The sequence below is a fragment of the Xyrauchen texanus genome, chromosome 48 (genome assembly GCF_025860055.1).
Source record: "Xyrauchen texanus isolate HMW12.3.18 chromosome 48, RBS_HiC_50CHRs, whole genome shotgun sequence".
Classification (NCBI taxonomy): Eukaryota; Metazoa; Chordata; class Actinopteri; order Cypriniformes; family Catostomidae; genus Xyrauchen; species Xyrauchen texanus.
Genome location: NC_068323.1, coordinates 2,489,776 through 2,510,663, shown reverse-complemented (window position 1 = coordinate 2,510,663; position 20,888 = coordinate 2,489,776). Strand labels below are relative to the sequence as shown.

The 20,888-nt window shown below is 42.2% G+C and overlaps 2 protein-coding genes and 1 long non-coding RNA gene across 6 annotated transcripts in view; 1 reads left to right on the top strand and 2 right to left on the bottom strand.

Annotated features, from left to right (window-relative positions):
• Window positions 1-20,888, bottom strand: part of LOC127639461 (SLAM family member 9-like) — a 235,745-nt gene that overhangs the window by 78,411 nt on the left and 136,446 nt on the right. The window lies entirely within an intron of this gene.
• LOC127640017 (uncharacterized) overlaps window positions 1-20,888 on the top strand; it is an 84,053-nt gene that overhangs the window by 10,769 nt on the left and 52,396 nt on the right. Inside the window, exons 3-6 of one of the 3 annotated variants that reach the window (XR_007970041.1) lie at window positions 7,144-7,479; window positions 7,892-7,954; window positions 8,500-8,631; window positions 9,970-10,063. Coding sequence is in view for 1 of the 3 variants with exons in the window: in XM_052122393.1 (XP_051978353.1) it covers window positions 7,144-7,479; window positions 7,892-7,954; window positions 9,970-10,062; window positions 10,177-10,259 (575 nt within the window). In the remaining 2 variants the exon portion in view is untranslated. Of the gene's footprint in view, window positions 1-7,143; window positions 7,480-7,891; window positions 7,955-8,499; window positions 8,632-9,969; window positions 10,064-10,176; window positions 10,346-20,888 lie in introns of those variants that run through there. The other 2 variants (XM_052122393.1, XR_007970042.1) reach the window with 2 other exon arrangements.
• Window positions 11,317-20,888, bottom strand: part of LOC127640019 (uncharacterized) — an 88,830-nt gene continuing 79,258 nt past the window's right edge. For both annotated transcript variants that reach the window (XR_007970047.1, XR_007970046.1), the window contains one exon: window positions 11,317-11,420. This is a non-coding gene — a long non-coding RNA (uncharacterized LOC127640019). The remainder of the gene's footprint in view (window positions 11,421-20,888) is intronic.

Sequence of the window (20,888 nt, the reverse complement as noted above, 5' to 3'; positions counted from 1 at the left end):
GTACGGCCCCCAGCCCTCTGTCTGAAGCGTCCGTCCTGCAATACAAAGGGGAGAGAAGTCAGGTGCATGCAAAGCGGCCCCCACAAAGTGCAGCTTTAACCTGCGTAACGCCTGTTGGCACTGCTCTGACCATTGGACCGGATCTGGAGCCCCCTTTTTAGTGAGGTCAGTCAGCGGGCTGGTGACGTCCGAATAATTGGGTACAAATCTTCTGTAATAGCCAGCCAGCCCCAGGAACTGCCTCACCCCCTTTTTGGTCTTAGTTCTAGGGCAAGTCGCAATCGCTGCGGTCTTATCAATTTGGGGACGCACCTGGCCATGACCCAAGTGGAACCCCAGATACCGTACCTCCACACGCCCAACCGCGCACTTCTTGGGGTTTGCGGTGAGCCCCGCCGCCGTAGCGATCTCAGGACCGGCCCTCAGATGTTGCATGTGCCGCTGCCAATCATTGCTGTAAATGATAATATCATCTAAATAGGCAGCGGCGTACGCGGTGTGAGGTCTGAGGATCCGATCCATGAGTCGCTGAAAGTGGCTGGTGCCCCAAACAAACCGAAAGGAAGCGTCACAAATTGGTGTAATCCAAACGGCGTAGTGAAGGCTGTTTTCTCACGGGACATTGGTGTCAAGGGGATCTGCCAATAACCCTTCGTTAAATCCAAGGTCGAATAAAATCGAGCAGTACCTAACCGATCGAGCAGTTCATCAACACGGGGCATTGGGTACGCGTCAAATTTAGACACCGCGTTGACTTTTCTGTAATCCACACAGAATCGAACAGACCCATCACTCTTGGGAACAAGAACAACCGGGCTGGACCAATCACTGTGGGATTCCTCTATTACGCCCATATCAAGCATCGCATCTAATTCTTCTCGTACTATTTTCTTTTTATGTTCGGGTAAGCGATAGAGGCGACAACGCACCACAGCGCCCGGCTCGGTCTCGATGTGGTGCTGTATGATGTTTGTGCGGCCCGGTAGAGGGAAAACACGTCCGCAAATTCTTTTTGTAATTCAGAAACCTCTGTGAGCTGCAGCGGTGAGAGTTGGTCTCCACAAGGAACCGGAGTGTTGAGATTGTAGTTTTTGTTTATCTCCGGTCCGAGCTCCGCCCTCTCCGGAACTACCGTGGCCAGCGTCACAGAGGCCGCCTCCTCCCTCCATAATTTCAGGAGGTTGAGGTGATAAATTTGGCGCGCACCCCCTCTATCGGTACGTCTAACCTCATAATCGAGATCCCCCACTCGTCGTGTGACCTCAAAGGGTCCTTGCCACTTGGCGAGTAATACGAGTACCTTATCTCCCGGTGCAAATTCCCGTAGCCGAGCACCCCTGTCATACAGCCGGCGTTGGCGTTCTTGAGCTTGGAGCAAATTCTCCTGTGTTAGTTGCCCCAGTGTGTGGAGTTTTGCTCTAAGATCGAGAACGAACTGAATTTCATTTTTACTGTTAGAAGGTCCCTCCTCCCACGCCAGCGGATGACGTCAAGGACACCGCGGAGCGTCGCCTGTACAGCAGCTCAAGCGGGGAGAACCCGGTGGAGGCTTGCGGGACCTCTCGTACTGCAAACAACAGGGGTCTAGCCACTTATCCCAATTCCTAAGCGTCATGCGGTATGCAATTTACTGAATCATGTTCTTGAGCGTTTTATTAAATCGTTCCACTAGGCCATCTGTCTGAGGATGGTAAACGCTAGTGCTGAATCGATTTGATGCCCAAGAGCTCAGTAAAGTTCACGAAGTGTTCGTGACATAAAAGTCGTGCCTTGATCGGTGAGGATTTCTTTCGGAATCCCCACCGGGAGATTATCTTGAAGAGTGCCCCTGCAACACTACGTGCGGAAATGTTGCTCAGAGGCACTGCTTCGGATATCGCGTCGCGTAATCCACTAGGACTAACACGGCGATGTCCGCGTGCTGACCGTTCTAATGGCCCGGCGAGGTCCATCCCAATTCTTTCGAAGGGGACCTCGATTAGCGGTAGAGGGCGCAATGGCGCTTTGGGGTGGCGGTGGGTTTACCAGCTGACATTCACGGCACGCCGCACACCACCTGCGGACGTCACCGCCAATGCCCGGCCAATAGAAGCGGGCTATTAGGCGGAGAAGTGTTTTCCGTTCCCCTAGGTGACCGGCCATGGGATTATAGTGAGCCGCCTGGAAAACCATTTCCGGCGGCTCCGTGGAATCAATAATTGCGTTACTTCCTCCTTTGTTTGAGCGTCCTGCGTCACCCTGTATAGCGATCTTTAATAGCGAAAAATACGGATATGAAACGGCGACACCGGCCGGAGTTGTTGACCATCGATTACTCTCACTTGGTCAAAGCGTGCTTAAGGGTTTCATCTCGCGACTGCTCCAAGGGAAGTCCCCTCCGGGAATTCCGGAGAGGAGGAGCGACAACCTCGCCCCTTCCCACGTCATTCGAGCAGCCGAGGACGGCCCGGCTCCGCCTCCCGCCAAAGCATCGCACATCACACATCCCTTTACTTCCATGCAGGACCCATCCGCACAAACCCCTCCAATAATTTTCTAAAATTCGGCCAATCAGTACCCAAGATTAGCGGATGGGTGAGGCGGGTACTAACCGCTGCCTCCACACTATGTCTTTCTCCCGAATTTGATCGCCAGAGTCACCACGGGATACTTGTGAATATCCCCATGCACACACCTCACCCTCACCAGTTTAGCTGAGCCCAGAGCCCGGGTTGAACCAAGCGTTGGTGGATGGTGGTCTGGTTACAGCTGGTATCCAACAAAGCTTGGTATGTACCCCCTGGATTCTTACCGAATCCGGTGCGCTCCAGCCCGATCGGGGGCAGCCTGCTGAACATCGGAGACCCGCACCACTGCCCCTATTTCCATCAGCGGACACTGATCCCGGAAGTGGTCCGAGTCTCCGCACCTCCAGCAGACCGGCCCAGGCGCTGCGGCCGCACCCGTGCTGGCGGGTGCCCCCACCTGAGGAGGAGAGCGGCTGAAGGGCGAGGGAAGGGCTAGGCGGGTGTTCCCAAGTCCGGGAGGCTGGTCTCACAAACGCTCGCGCCTGTGGGGGCAGGAACGGACCCTGGGGAGAGAGCAGAGCGAGAGGGAAGAGGGAGGGAAAAAAAACAGGGGAAGACACAGGGGAAGGGAGAGAGAGAGAGAGGGCTCATCCGCCCTGGGAATTGCCGCCATGTGGTCCTCCATGAGTCGCACGGCTTCCTCCAGCGACGCCGGGCGGTGGCACTGGACCCACTCCGCCGTCTTCGGGGCAAACGCTGGACAAACTGCTCCAGTACCACCTGATCGACTAGCTCCTCGGCGTCGCGGTCCCAGCGAGCAGCCACCTCCGACAGGCATCACGGAGCCGCTGGGCGACATAAGCGGGCGGTCGGATTTATCGAGCTTCAAGGCCCGGAAGAGCTGGCGACTTTCTTGGGACTCCGACCAACCCGTTGCAAGATGGCTCTCCTCAGATCAGGATAAGCCAGGAGGCTTGTTGCCGGCAGCTGTTGCGCCGCGAGCTGTGCTTCCCGGACAACAGAGGGACTAGGCGGGCTGCCACTGGTCTTGGGGCCACCCCAAATTTCCGCCCGATCGTTCGAACAGATCGATGAATGCCTCTGGATCATCTGCCGGCCCCATCTTCTGTAACGCGGCTGGGGGCAATGTGGCGCTGGTGTCCGGGTCGCGACTGCGGCTGGAGCGGCCTCCTGGCTGAGGAGGCTCGGGTGGCGTGCCGGTCCTCTGCTTGAGCCCGCATGATCTCGAAGAACCGACGATCCTGGTCTTGCCGGAGCTCAAGCAGGGATTGTTGGTGGCTCTGATGGAGTGTCGCGAGGGACTGGAGGACTTCCGTCAGCTGGGAGGACTCTATGGGGCGACTCTGTTCCATCATCAATTTCTCCCGGGTTTCGGCACCAGTGTAGTGACTTTCTCAAGGAGGACAGGAAAACAGGGGGTCTGGCACAAGTTAAGCCTTTTTAATTGTTTTTTTTTATAATGTGCACACACACACACGTAAGCACAGAAACGCTGGGTTGCTGTACGTCCGTCTCCCTCTGCTCTGTGGCTGCTGGCTTTTTATCCGCTCTCCTCGCTCTACTGCAATTAGAGACAGGTGCTAGACATAATTTAGCTCAGGTGTGAGCGCCCTTACCGCTTTTCTCTCCCGGACGGGCGCTTGACCACGCCCCCGCTGCCACATATATATATCTGGATGATAGGATGTCTTTCCTGTCTGTCAGTCTATATTTGCATATCGCTGCACAACTTGTTGACGCAGACAATCACACGTCATCAGCGCGAGTTCCTTGACGCTGTGAAGAGGCTCTGCTCTGTGTGTGTGTACATGTGTGATCGAGGAGGCGTGGCTTTAGATACACCTCTGAAGCGAGGGCGGGCTCTATGCTTTCAAAGCTAGCTTGCTAACTGCTAGCCTCTCTGGATTACAGCCTAGCTTTAAATGTTTAAATAAGTTTTGTTGACAAAAATATAATTGGGCCACCATATTAATTTATTTCATTTTAAAACTAAAAACTTAATTAAAAAATGAAATGGATGACTTGGACCAAATAATAAAGAAAAGCAGCCAATAAGTGCCCAATATTGATGGAAACTCCTTCAATACTGTTTAAAAAGCATCCCAGGGATATTCCTCAAGAAGCTGATTGAGAAAATGTCAGTAATTATTAGGAACACCATACTAATACTGTGTTTGACCCCCTTTCGCCTTCAGAACTGCCTTAATTCTACGTGGCATTGATTCAACAAGGTGCTGAAAGCATTCTTTAGAAATGTTGGCCCATATTGATAGGATAGCATCTTGCAGTTGATGGAGATTTGTGGGATGCACATCCAGGGCACTAAGCTCCTGCTCCACCACATCCCAAAGATGCTCTATTGGGTTGAGATCTGGTGACTGTGGGGGCCATTTTAGTACAGTGAACTCATTGTCATGTTCAAGAAACCAATTTGAAATGATTCGAGCTTTGTGACATGGTGCATTATCCTGCTGGAAGTAGCCATCAGAGGATGGGTACATGATGGCCATAAAGGGATGGACATGGTCAGAAACGATGCTCAGGTAGGCCGTGGCATTTAAACGATGCCCAATTGGCACTAAGGGGCCTAAAGTGTGCCAAGAAAACATCCCCACACCATTACACCACCACCACCAGCCTGCACAGTGGTAACAAGGCATGATGGATCCATGTTCTCATTCTGTTTACGCCAAATTCTGACTCTACCATCTGAATGTCTCAACAGAAATCGAGACTCATCAGACCAGGCAACATTTTTCCAGTCTTCAACTGTCCAATTTTGGTGAGCTCTTGCAAATTGTAGCCTCTTTTTCCTATTTGTAGTGGAGATGAGTGGTACCCGGTGGGGTCTTCTGCTGTTGTAGCCCATCCGCCTCAAGGTTGTGCGTGTTGTGGCTTCACAAATGCTTTGCTGCATACCTCGGTTGTAACGAGTGGTTATTTCAGTCAAAGTTGCTCTTCTATCAGCTTGAATCAGTCGGCCCATTCTCCTCTGACCTCTAGCATCAACAAGGCATTTTCGCCCACAGAACTGCCGCATACTGGATGTTTTTCCCTTTTCACACCATTCTTTGTAAACCCTAGAATTGGTTGTGTGTGAAAATCCCAGTAACTGAGCAGATTGTGAAATACTCAGACCGGCCCGTCAGGCACCAACAACCATGCCACGCTCAAAATTGCTTAAATCACCTTTCTTTCCCATTCTGACATTCAGTTTGGAGTTCAGGAGATTGTCTTGATCAGGACCACACCCCTAAATGCATTGAAGCAACTGCCATGTGATTGGTTGATTAGATCATTGCATTAATGAGAAATTGAACAGGTGTTCCTAATAATCCTTTAGGTGAGTGTATAAGACAGTTTTGATTTATCACAACAGAATTCCAATATTTCCATTTCTATTATTCCATAGTTTTGATGACTTTACTATTATTCTAAATGTGAAAAAAAAAAAAAAACGAAATTATAATAAAGAATGAGTTTCAAAACTTTTGCCCGGTAGTGGCCAAATATAACATCTCTCCAAGATATGTACAAGCCATAGCATGTATTTCTGAGAAGTTAAAGGAACAATCTGTACAATCTTTTTTTTTTAATAACCTGCTAATTTGCATTGATGGACATGACAATGCTCCATGCTGGCCTTTGTCTCTTTCTTTGTGCTGCTGATTTGAATAGTGAAATGATGTTAGATGGTCATTTTGTGCCAGGGACAAAAAACTGTGAAATTTGGTTTTTTTTGTGCCAATGAAGATAAAAATAGTTTTTTTTAAGCCGTAGTAAAAAAAAAACATTTACCATTTGGTGTAAAAGTGTTTTTCATGCAGATATTTTGGGTACGGCTCCCCACTACAACTACAACCCATTTAAAATAGATTGTGTTCAATAATCTCTCTTGGGTCATTCACGTTCATTTTAGTGAATATTTTCTAAAATAATTGATTACTATACTTTTATAATTGATGATAATGTATTATTTGTACCTGTAGTAAGTTCATCTATCCTCTGGGAAGTTACTACCTCCTTTAGAAAAGTGTTAGAAAGTGTTCTTGTTTTATGTGCAATGAACATGAATGGTGACTGAGACTGTCAGTCTCTAACATCTCTTGTGTTCCATTGAAACTGATGTCTGATCTCAGTCACCACTCACTTTCATTGAATGGAAAACAAGAGCACTGTTCCCATCTTTCATCCTTGAGGATTAGAAAGACCCTGGGTGCAGAAATAATGAACGAATCATTTTTGGGTGAACTGTCCCATTAAAGGGGCACTATGTGGGTTTATTGAACACAAAATTGCTAAAATGATTAACAGAAGAAAGGGTAAAATTATTGTAAGGATTTGCCACTTTATAGAATTATTTACAGACGATGATTCAGAGAATATTTACATGAATGAAACTGAGGAACAGAAATAAAGATATGATGAAGGAGATTCCTGCAGCTTATACATAAAACTGTTCTTCTGTTCCTCAAAGCCTCGTTTACATTCCCATCAAATATTAATTATGACGTTACTGTGAATAATGTCTAACGTGTCTCGTAATTAAGAAAAAGTAACATGTGAGTGCTGATCATGTGTTTAAATACCTGCAATCTTTCTGTGTGTTCATCAGGAGTGTTTGGAGTTGACACGGACGAAATCAAGTCAGTGATCGAGGGAGATTCAGTCACTCTAGACACAAATGTTGAAAAACAGAAAAGTGATCTGATTGTGTGGTGTTTCGGACCTGAAGCCAGTAGGACTCGTATTGCTCAAATCAATGGAAAGGCCGACAGCAAGCGTGTATATGATGATGTTCTTGATGGGAGATTTAAAGACAGACTGAAGTTGGACAGTAAAACTGGATCTCTCACCATCAGAGACATCACAACTGAACACTCGGGACTTTATAAACTCAGAATAAGCAATAATAAAGTCTCATACACAACATTCAATGTAACTGTTAATGGTGAGTATTTTAATGTTTCCTGTGTGTTATAAATCAAATGAAACTCACTCATGTGTTTATTACTGACTGCTTGAAACATTCAGAGTTTCTTCCTGTAATTCACTTTGAATGATGTCTTTGCTGCTTTGGGATGAACACAAGTGCATTTTCAGTCTATTTGTGGGACTCATTTGTAAATTGTGAAGTTGTCGAGTCATTAGTTTGAGAAGGAAAGAGCATGTTTAACTATCTGTAGCATAAAACTGAAGATCTGTTTGTGTAATACATATAAAGATCAGTTTAATATGAGACAATAAACTATATATAAACTGCCTTTAGAAAATGAGACACTGCAAGAGGAAATTCTGTTTCTGTTTTAAACCAGTGAATGTTTCTATTGAGATTGTTGATGACTTTGTGTTTCTGTCTTCAGAGATTAAATCAGAGTTTAAGAAGACTGAGGAGATTGAGTCTACTTCCGGTCGATCACATTCAGGTGCGTCAGTGTTTATTTAATGAGATGATCTGGATGTTGTAACAATGGCGGCCCCTGTACAAAATTTACATTTATTTTAAATAACAAAATTTGGATGTCAGACAGGTTTAGGCCTGTCAAAATGGATATCTCGGCCCAGATAGCTCTAAAAGCCACCAATTACATGAAGTAAAACAATAACAAAATAGTTTAACAAAGCAGAAGTGTATTTAAATAACAAATAAAACCGTAAACAAAAAGGCAAGGAGTCAAAGACTCAAACAAAATACCAGCAATAAAATACATAAATCCCAACCGAACACATAATATAAATACAACCCCACAATAATTATTAAAGTGTATGTGCGTGTGTGTGTGTGTGTGTAAATGTATGAGAGAGAGTTAAAGCAGGAGTTTGTGGATGATGCACGCTGGTTTACGGAGAGTTTGCATGTACCTGTTTGGTGACTGTGGGCAATGCTGCAGGACACAGAGTGAGAGTCCAACACAAGGGAATAAAGGCAAGTCAGAAGAAATCAAGCTATTTCCTGTCGCTTCCACTATAGACCTTTATTTCACCGTCACACCATGAACGTGGAGCTCTTCGGCAGTTGCAGATCCTATGAACCCATGCCACTCCACTCCCACTGAAGAAGTGCTAACAACGGCTATGAAGAGAATCCAGGCCTCACTCTCTGGTGATATGCACTGTCAGATTTTTCCCTTGTGGTTTCTTCCTCTTCTCCAATCTTGTTCCTACTCCACATGCCAGTACACAAAACAAACTTTCTCCTTCCTCAGCTTCGCACACCCCAACTTCACATTAAGCCAGTCTCAAATCTCTCCTTTTCTTTTGTGACCTCCTCAACCTTCTTCTTTGTTACGTTTAATGGCGGGTGGCAACCAGCATTATGGTGCATTACCGCCACCTACTATGTTGGAGTGTGGGTCAGAGCTTTCCTTCCCTTGAAGAAACAAAATAAATAAAACTAATAATAGTAATAATACTAATAATATTTCCTGCCCCGAAATTCTATTTATCAATCCAGTTTCTCTCAAATAACTGAATAACTTCCCTACTTCAATATCAAAAACATTTTTTAGACTTAATTCTTCCTGTTCAAACTTTCTACTTTCCTCCCTTAACACTTCCCGCTCTCGAGAGAATTTTTGACAGTGAAGAATTACATGCTCAACTGACTCCTCTATTTGGCAATGTTCACACACTCCTGAAGGGTGTTTATTTATTAAGTGCAAAGTTTTATTAAGCCTAGTATGTCCTACCCTTAGCCTTGTCAAGATGTTCTCCTCTTTATTGTTTCTTCTGGCTATCCTTCCTGTACCCACATCTTGCTGTAATAAATAGAGATGTCGCCCTGTGTTTCCTGTATCCCAACTGTTCTGCCACTCCTTAATGATGACATCCTCAACCATCTTCCTGGTTACTTTTTATAGTTGCCTCATTGTTGTCACCTGTTAATATGACGAGCAGTGGTGGTGGTGGATCCTTAAAGGGGCAGTGCGCAGTTCTGCTCTGCCACAATGTCATAAATCAAATGATTTGAATATGTTTAATAGATCTTACACACTGTAACACATGATTGACAGAATGTGTTGTTATATTCAATCGTTTCTCTTGGATGTATTTAAGACATTGAAGAAACACATTCTGTATAATCTTCTATATTATCATCATGAGTGTTTATTTCTGAGCCTCTATCTAGTGTTAGTGTTTATTTATGAGCCTCTATCTAGTGTTAGTGTTTATTTCTGAATACAGATAGATAGCCCCGCCCCCAGCTCACGCCATTGGTGGAGTCAGTGTTGTCAGGTGTCACTCAGAACAGGAGGAATGTTTTATAGACACAGAGACACAGTGTTCACAGTAAAACATTAACCAATGAATGATGGTCTTACAGTCTCTGTTTATTAAACACACTGCAGCTTTAAATACTGATTCATTGATCGATTGATTATCAGTGATAAAAGTGTTTCACTTTATAGAAGTTCATGTTTGTTTCTCTTTATCTTTATAGTTTCTATCATCATCATCATTACGGCGTGTTTGACTGCAGTATTAATTGCTGTAATCGCAGCTGTGATCTGCTTCAGGAAACACAGAGTAAAAGGCAAGTGTTGTCTTTATCTTAAACTGCAAACAAAATCACAGATTCATTGATGTTGTGGTTAATAATAATGATTAAGAAAGAAGACATTATTACAAATCATCTCTTTTTCTCCAGGTTTAATGAAAGTGCAGACTTCTGAAACTGACGTTCTGACTGAAGAAAGACGACTTCAGGACAAAAATCAGCAACAAGTTTGAAGATTAACCAACCGATTATTCTGTTTGTCTTATTTTTGTCTTTTCTGTTTACAAATATCCAAAAATCCTTTAAAAAAAGAAACATTTACTTGAGAAGCAGCATATGAGATATTTACACTTTAAGAGAATTTATCTTAAATATAAGTTTATTAAAATACACAAAAAACACTTATACACAAAATATACTTATTTTCAAGATCTATTCTCTAAAAGCAAGTGTAAATATCTGATATGCTGCTTCTCAAGTAAATGTTTCTTTTTTAAAGGATTTTTAGATATTTTTAAGTATGTGTTATTGTTATCTGAGAATGTTGAATATAATATATTTTCTTGTGTAGTAAAGCTGCTAAAGTAAATGTACATTGTTTTAAATGAGTTTTACATATTTATATTGGAAACACAAACACACAATAAACTTCTGTTGTTGGTGTATAATGAGGCAAAGACTCTCTTAATACTAAAGCTGCATATTGACAATGTTCTTCATGATGAGAGACACACAGTGACTGTGATCATGTACTTATGTTAAGTATGTTTGGGTCTTAAGATTTGAGTAATTCATAATCTAAACACACAGTATATAAGTGGTTTGATTTTAATCCTCTATTAAATTAAAATACATTTTCTCAATTAAATGCTCTAAACTAAAAATCCAAATAAATATTTGTGATAGTTGTTGGTAAACAAGAGAACAACATGAAACCACCTCAGCCAATATTCAGACAAGAGTCAACTATATAATCAATGAACTGTGATCTCTGATGTCACATGTTTGTGTTTACAGGTTAATAATATGAACAACTGGTTGCAATATTAGCAAATTCTATGAATTATTTTATTGTTAAGAAAAGACTTGAAAAGACTTTTTAATGGCAGGTTTTATTGACACTTTATTGACCTCATGATGTGTTTTAATGAACAATGTCCCGCTCTACTATCTTTTGTATATTTATTGTATATTTATTGTCTTTATTAAGTATTTTTTACTTAAAGAACAATAAAGATTGTGAATAATTTAATTAAATTTTAAATGTCACAACACAAATAAAAGCATATGTGATAATCCAGAGGATAATAAACTCATTTCTGAGGAAACCGAATCAAGAGTGTTTGATTATCGTGTCATTAATCCTGCGTACACCACCTCATCCTCTTCTGGAACTTTCTGTAGGAAAACACAAGTCACAGAAGACACGATAAGAAATATGATGATGATCATTTCATTTCATCACATCTCAGCCTTTACTGTACAGTTCATAGTGAGTTATTTGAACGTTTAACAACAGAGAACTTGCTTAACATTATTGATATATATTATTATTATCACCATTATTGCAATAAAATATGATTTCTATATGAATATTCCTTTAAATCATCTCTCTGCATTAACATGACCAAAACCATCTGCATATTTAAACAGTTTCTGTCCTGAATCTGCATTGCATTAGTGCAGACAGGAAATACTGCAGGTTTATAATATACTAGGTATGTACAAAGATATATCCATTTAGAATTGATATTCAGAGTTTATTTAATCATTCAACCAGCAGGGGGCTCCTAAACCTCTGGTTCCCCAATCATTTGTGTGGTTTGTATGGTGAGCAGCATACTACAGCTTAAAATGTATGGACGCTGAGTAACTGCTCTATCAGTGTATATGACCTGACATAGAAAGACATTTAAAAACAGGACATTGTTGTGAACTTTCACCTGATCATGAATAAAGGTCATGTGCTTTCTGTAGGGAGGGGTGTATCGATGTATCGAGACTCAATTTGGGACAATCCTCACATTAAAATATTGCTCCTTGTGTTTCTAGTGATTTTATTACTTATACAGAAAATGAATGAATGTCATAAACTCAGGGGTGGTTTATGACTATTAAGGGCCCCGGGGCCAATTATCTCTTAAAGTTGAGATCTATGCATTCACATTCATTTAAGTCTCTTTTAATACCTGCTTTGGTATTTACAGTCAGATTAATTCAAACACACAGATGTGGTAAAGAAATCGCTGAACAGCCCCTGCTCTTAAAGAGACAGTAACATTTTAACTTTTGTTATACATAATGTGAACTCAATGTAAAAACTACAAATTATGATACAAAAAACAAACAAACAAGCATGTAACATTTAAGTAAGTATTTTAATTTCATAAAACTTTGAATATTGAAGAATTGAACAAATAGACTCCTACACCATGTACATATCGATCTGGTGAAACTTGAAAAGAGTTAAAGCAGTTCCTGCTCGTGCTGACATATATTTTCTAACTCATCTGAATGATGGGGTGCGTTCCATACAGAAGTGATCATCCCTAAACCCTATTTCCTTCAAAAACTTTACCCTCCATCATCAGAGCTTTAAAGGGCTGAAAGGTTTGGAGCTCAAAAATAGTGGTCAATTGGTAATTTTTTGGGAAATTCTGTTTGGAAAGATCCTACAGCTTGGCTGCCATTATTATTCTCCCATCGAAAAAGCCCTGTGAAGGCATCATTTAAGCCTTTTCAAAGTGTCCAAAAAACCCCCCTAGACCACATTACATTCACAGAATGAGTAAATGAGTTAAGAGTCTGTTCCTGAATGTTCGAGATTTTAAACTTCAGCTCTCAAATCTGAAACTTAAAGCATGTAAATCTATTTTATACTTTCAGAAAAACATTATAGTTTATCTCAACAGACTTTACATAACTAGTTTAATCATTACCTTTGAACCACTCAGTAAATATGAATATCTTCTTTTTCCCAAACACCTAAAACAAGTCATTTTTTGTAATGTGGGGCAAACATGCAGTTATAGCAATGAATATTATAATGAACATTTCTGTTCAACAGCCCTTATATACAATAGCTTAAACATATAAAGCCTAACATATGAAATAATAGTCTATAACAACCTATTTTTCTACAAAATTATAACATTTTAAGCACATGTTGCTTGAATGCATGAAAACTTTCATCAGGAGACCGCACACATCTTATACACATCATGATGATGATGTAGAGGCTTTAGAAACTCATGTACGATACACGCAGCATTATTGGGTTAAAGAGTGGCTCAAAACTGATTTAGAAACAGGAAGGCAAAAGGGTCCCGTAAGAGGGGCCCTCATAGTCACAGGGACCTGTTTAGGGGCCTTGAATAAGCTGTGGGCCCACATATTTACAACCTGGTCTCATAGTGAAAACGTGTCATGTGTCACCTCAATATCTCTATATCCACTTGTTATACGCGTCTCCAGGTCCAATTCCCTGCATCTTCAGGGTCAAAAACAGCTGTGTTTTTATTCACTTTCACTCAGATCAAATCAAGTGGCTGATATTGACTTTATAAATACTTATTTTTCTCTCTATTACTCCACAGACCATGCTATTTTATGATATCAACACACTTTTATCAAAAACTATTTTGAAAAACAACACATTTTAATGATTTTATAACAGACTCAGGTACACATACTCATTCCATCATGGATGGTTTGTGCGTTTTATATAGTTGGAGGACTGCGGTTGAAGTCCAGACATAAACTCACTTGACACGTGACATTACAGAGTCATAGAAGCAGCAAAAAATTATGTGGTTGCTTAAGAAAATGTTCATTTTCATTTATCTTCTGCATTTTAAAACATTAATGGTAATATTTAGGTATATTTAGGCAAATATATATATATATATATATATATATATATATATATATATATATATATATGTTTCAGGTAACAAAAAAATTGCTTAATGTGCTAATATCTAAATAAACTGGTTTTATTCAAATAAAAAATAGGATTGAATCAACCTGACTGCATTTAGTTGCACCAAAAAAGTCATTTTAAGGATCAGATCAGATAGAAGCTCTTAAATGAAATAACTTCAGCGTATAAGAGACAACACTTGCCCTCTTTATGTGTTTTTCTACATTTCCTGCAGATGCAGAACATCAAAACTGCCGCCACAATCAACAGAGTTCCAGCAGCAGCAGAAATCAGCACTATCAGAGATTCAGAGAGTTCTGGAATGAAACAGAAACAGACATCAATGTAACTGGATTTACCAGCCTGATTATACAACCCATTCTCATTACCTAAGTATCCAATTTTGTGTGCTATGTTATGAATATATTAGTGTGATATTACATTATACAATCATATATAATATTTTATATCCCCAAACTCAACCCCATTTCTAAACCTAAACAATTATCAACAATATAAATCATGAAACATACTCTTAAAAATTCACAATTAGATATACATTACACTATTTATAGATATATTTATGCACCCAAACGCACATTCATGCCTATTCCTAACCAGTTCTCAACCATAGAAAATACGTAACAAGCAGATAAAGTACAGTCACAATCATTTATTATGAAAATGTACTATATTCATATTTCAAACCATACAATGGCATTGTGTGAGTAGCAGAGTGAAACTGAAGGTTTTAATTCCCCCTCCATGAAAGCATCCTGATCACATGTCATCCTGATTCTACCAGCACATCTCATTAAAAAAATAATCTCTCGGTTACTGTCATAACCTCCGTTCCCTGATGGAGAGAACGAGATGTTGTGTCGATGTAGTGACACTAGGGGTCGCTCTTGGGAGCCAGTTTATCAATCGTGTCTTGTGACCAATTACAACAACCTCAAGTTCGGATGTACATGTTTCCCCTTCTGTCACACACTCAACGTTGTGTCGATGTAGTGACACTAGTTGTCGCTCTTGGGAGCCCCAAAACATCTTTGAGAAAAGGCCAATGAAAATTGCAGAGTGGAATATGCTTGCCACTCCCCCGGACATATGGGTATAAAAGGAGCTGGAATGGCAATTCCAATTTAGGTTTTGTGCTGAGGAGCTGAGACAACGTCCCGGACATTTCAGCGGGTAGTTCAGCAAGTTCCAAATAACCCAAATCCATGTTCAGGCCAATAAAAGAGGTCAACAGAACAAAACTAAACTCCAATAACGGAATATAAGAGAACTCAACTGAACTGACCTCCCAAATGAAACAACTGGGACACATTTATACAAACGGACTAGTCCACATTAACACACAAGGGGAAAACAGAAAACACAAACTTCAAACACAATAGCAAAATTCAGAACAAGGCCAGTTAAAGAATTAGAATGAAATTAAATGCATATCTATAAGAAATAAACAAATAACAACAAAGAAAACCAACAAATTAGAAAAGAAAATCCAAAACACAACCACCCCATTTCCCCACATTCAATCTGCTGGTTGGTAGCGCTGACCACTATTCACAGCCAACAGCTCCAGCCATCCACTCCTGAGCACCACAGCGGTAACTTAAACTCAGAAAAATCTGAAGACTATAAACTAGATAAACTAGAATGTGTGCACTCCAACTTGTCAATGATGCACCAGAACTTAAATACCTAAATATTATTACCGTATACCTATGATATGAATACAGAGACCATTAAGAGAACAAAAACGAGAAGCTCAAACTGTAAAGGATCTCCTCTTTGGGTTGCTGTTCCCTTCCAGACCAGCAGGGGGTGCCTTCCATGCCATGTTCTCTCCACTCCTGCAGATGGCAACAACGCCCCCAACCCTGTTCAACTCTCTGATCGTTAATCCTCATTCCCTTCACCTGTGTCTAGGCCTTTATAAGTCTGTTTGTTCCCTGCCTTTGTTTTCAGTCTTGAGCCTATGTACCCTGTGCCTCCAGTGACCAGTTCTCTAGCTAAGTGTTTTCCTTATTATACCCTTTTTGACCATTGTGTCTATTTTTGTTTCTCTGTTTTGTGGAAGCTCGGCTTTCCTTGTTTATTTGTACTTTGCTTTATTTTTCAAGTAAAGAGGAAGAAACACGAGCTTCTGGATGTGTACAGTCAGATTAGTAAAATAAACAACAGATTAAATATTTACCATTGTAAATAAATGTTGCTGAAAATCATTGCCCCAACAGATGTCAAGACAAAATTGTACCCCAACGTATAATTAAACCATGCTAAAATTCTAATGCCAATCGAGCCAGTCAGTTGAGAACAGCTCAAAGGATTCAAACGGATCCAACCAAGTAAACATTTTATTTTCATGTTCAAACCCAGTCACATGCATGTGATGCAGAGAATCTCCAGAAATTCCAGAAGTTTGCCAATAAGCCCGTGGAGGACAAGAGAAGGCCCAACTGGATACATAGAGTAGCAACACCTTTGTATACCAAGGGGTATGTGAAAAGATGGAGGCAGTTTTAGAGCCAGTCAAGTTAAAGCTTACCACAATGATTGTAAAAGATTCCATTGTTCAGAGTGAAAGAGTTAGTAGGCTTGGAGTTATGGGGTTTTCCTCACAAAGCCTTATCAAATTGCCACCTGCCTTTCCCAGATATTTCATCCCATTGAACATCTGAATATAATAGCACAGGAAATACCAGAGCTGATGGATTGTGAGGTCGGACTCCAAATTGGAGTGATGGTGGTGGTGTAGTGCGCTAAAGCACTGAGCTGGTAAGCAGAAGGTTGCTGGTTCGATCCCCCCAGACACCACCATTGTGTCCTTGAGCAAGGCAGGTTGCTCCAGGGGAACTGTCCCTGTAATAAGTGCACTGTAAGTCGCTTTGGATAAATGTAAATTGGTTACGACTGTTCGAGAGCATTGGCACCACAACAAGTCATCACTGGAGGTGACGATGAGCCATCTTGGAGCATTGTCAGCAGTTCACCATGAATGTGGTTCCATCTTGTATCTGTCAAGGAGCCACTGTCATCAGAGCCATTGCATCGGACTTCTAAGATACAAACCCTGGGGAAAAGAGCATATCACAAGATGACATACAATTCATGCAATCGCTGAATGAAAGAATCCACTCTAATACAGATGGGCACCTGGAAATGCCCCTCCCTTTTATGACACACCTACAACTGCCAGAAAATAAGTGGCTGGCTCTGTGCGGCTGAAGCTCTGAAAGGAAAACTTGAGAAAAATCCCAAAGGATGGTGATGCAGAGATAGCTGAACACCAATCCAAGGCAGGAAATGTGAGGGGTCAGGGTTGTGTTCAATTGCTCTGCCAAGTATGATGGGACGGCTCTGAATGATCACTTACTAGCTGGACCTGATCTCACAAATGGGCTGACAGAAGTACACTGTGGGTTCTGCAAACACACAATCTCAGTCATCTGTGATGTAGAATAGATGTTCCACAGGTTCCATGAAAGCCAGGAGGACAGAGATTGCTTACGATGGTGGGAAAATGGTGATACAAATTCAAAGCCAAACATATATTGCATGAATGTCCATCTTTTCTCTCCTAGCTGTGCAAATTATGGATTGAAGTATCTTGCAAACCATAATGAAAAAGAGTATCACGAAACAGCCAAATTCATCAGAAAGAATTTCTATATTGATGATGGCTTCATTAGTGTAGAATCTGTGGACACAGCCATCAAACCAGTGAGAGAAGCACAAAATGCATATGCAAGGGGGAGACTGCACCTCCACAAGTTAATCTCCAGCAGAGTTCAGGATGTGGACCTCAGTTATGATGAACTCCCAGTCCAGCCCATGTTGGGAGTAAAGTGGAGTGTGAACCGTGACACCTTCTCCTTTAAAGTAGTCCTGGATGAGAAATGAGCAACACAAATACTTACCATATCAAGGCTCAAGTTAATAGCTGCAGTGGTCTCCTTGGCTGTCAGTAGTATGCTAAGGGAGGAGCTGGAGCTCAAAATTGACCAAGAGTATTTTTGGACAGATTCAGTGTTAGTCTTAGGCTACATTAACAATGAAGCCTGAAGGTTTCATGTTTTCATGGCAAATTGAGTCCAAAGTATCAGAGAACCTATGGAACCAGCACAGTGGCACTATATCAACACTGATCAAAATCCAGCAGCTCACACTTCCAGATGCCTCAAGGTGTAGTTCTAAACAATGCTAGGAGAAGATTAGTTCAAATTGGCTTCATGGAACCAAGTTTCTGTGGGAAAGTAAAATTGTCACGCCAAAGTCAACTCGAGAGCTTCTAGTGGGCTATCCTGAAGTCAAAACGACACAGGTACTACTAACAAATGTAGTAAAAGAGGAAAACATTTTGGAAAGACTTAATTGGTTCTCAAAAAGGCATATAGCATTGAATGTTGTTGCTCGGATCCAGCAACTAGCAAAAGGAGCCAAAACAGCAAAACAAATACATTTTGAATACAGAAGAAAGGCCAGTATTGTGCTTGGTTCAAAGAGGAAATGCGAATACTGAGTCATGACAAACTACCGCATAGCCATCAATTGTTCCAACTTGACCAAGTATTGCAAGATGGTATTCTGGGGGTAGGAGGGTGATTAAAGAAATATTCCTTACCTCTTGATTTGAAGCACCCAGAAATCCTACCAAGAGATGGTGTGGTATACTTCTGATCTTAGATTACTGCCATGACAAAATTCAGCACAAAAGCAGACGACAATCTCTTAATGAACTGAGAGCAAATGGTTACTGGTTTGTTGGTGGCAGCAAAGTTGTAGTGAACCATATTAAAAAAGGTGTTTTGAACAGGAGAGCTTGCAGGTAACCAGAAACGCAAAAGATGGCTGATCTACCTTCTAACCAGTGGTGGACTGGCCATCGGGAGCACCAGGACTTTTTCCCGGTGGCCTGGCCACGAAACGGACAGCCGTGTTATAAAGAACGCATAACGCCCCCAAACTCAACAACCTAATCAAATCAAATCAAATCAAATCACTTTATTGTCACACTACCATGTACACAAGTGCAACAGTAGGTGAAATTCTTGTGTGCAGTTCCGAGCAACATAGCAGTCATGACAGTGACGAGACATATACCAATTACAATAAACAACATACTTACACAAAACAATTTACATATCAAATGTACACATACTTACACAAAACAATTTACAAATCAGATGTACACATACTTACACAACACAGTAATTATATACAATGCAGAATATAGAACAGAATATACAATACAATACAATAAGTGGGAGTATATGAAATATATATGTGTATATATATATATATAGTAGTTGTATTGAGGAGAATATGTTGACAGTCCAGTGTGAGATTATAGCTGAGTAAAGTGCAGTGCTAATTATTGATCCTGATAGATCAAGAGTTCAACAGTCTGATTGCTTGGGGGAAAAAGCTATCATGTAGTCGGCTGGTGCGGGTCCTGATGCTGCGATACCGCCTGCCTGATGGTAGCAGTGAGAACAGCCCATGACTCGGGTGACTGGAGTCTCTGATGATCCTCCGAGCTTTTTCACACACCGCCTGGTGTATATGTCCTGGAGGGAGGAAGCTCACCTCGATGATGTTCCTGGCAGTTCAGCACCACCCTTTGCAGGGCTTTGCAGTTGTGGGCGGTGCTATTGCCGTACCAGGCGGTGATGCAGCCAGTCAGGATGCTCTCTACAGTGCTGGTGTAGAACCGTGTGAGGATGTGGTGGTTCATTCCAAACTTCCTCAGCCGTCTCAGGAAGAAGAGGCGCTGGTGAGCCTTCTTCACAACGGCCTCAGTGTGGACCGGACCATGTGAGTTCCTCAGTAATGTGGACACCGAGGAACTTGAAGCTGCTGACTCTCTCCACCGGTGCTCCATTGATGGTGATGGGGCTGTGTTCTCCGTCTTTCTTCCTGAAGTCCACAACAAGCTCCTTGGTTTTACTGACGTTGAGGGAGAGGTTGTGCTCCTGACACCAGCGTGTCAGAGTGTGCACCTCCTCTCTGTAGGCTCTTTCATCATTGTCAGTGATCAGACCTACCACCGTCGTATCGTCAGCAAACTTAATGATGGCATTGGAGCTATGTGTTGCCACACAGTCATGTGTGTACAGGGAATACAGGAGTGGGCTGAGAACACAGCCCTGCGGGGCTCCAGTGTTGAGGGTCAGTGATGAGGAGGTGTTGCTGCCCATTCTAACCACCTGGCGTCTGCCTGACAGGAAATCCAGGATCCAGCTGCACAGCGAGCTGTTTAAGCCCAGAGCCCGGAGTTTCTCATCAAGCTTGGAGGGCACTATGGTGTTGAATGCTGAGCTGTAGTCTACAAACAGCATTCTCACATATGTGTTCCTTTTTTCCAGGTGGGAGAGAGCAGTGTGTATTGTAGATGCAATGGCATCATCAGTGGAGCGGTTGTTGCGGTAGGCAAACTGCAATGGGTCCAAAGAGGGGGCAGAACAGAGCAGATGTGATCTCTGATTAACCTCTCGAAGCATTTGCTGATGATGGGGGTCAGAGCAACAGGACGCCAGTCATTTAAGCATGTGATTATAGCTTGCTTCGGTACAGGCACAATGGTTGATGTTTTGAAGCATGTGGGGACTACAGACAGGGAGAGGGACAGATTGAAAATGTCCGTAAAAACACCAGCCAGTTGATTCGCGCACGCTCTGATGGCGCGGCCGGAATGCCGTCTGGACCCGCGGCTTACGGATGTTCACCCGTCGGAATGATCGGGTTACATCCACAACAGAGACGGAGAGTGAATCAACCTCTGTAGCGTCAGTCGCGAGTGCACTCTCCGCGAGGCGGTGTTACTGTCCTCAAAACGAGCATAAAATGTATTAAGTTCGATCCGGGAGAGATGCAGCGGTGTTCATGGCGGAGACTTTATTCCGCTTGTAGTCCGTTATTGTGTTAATTC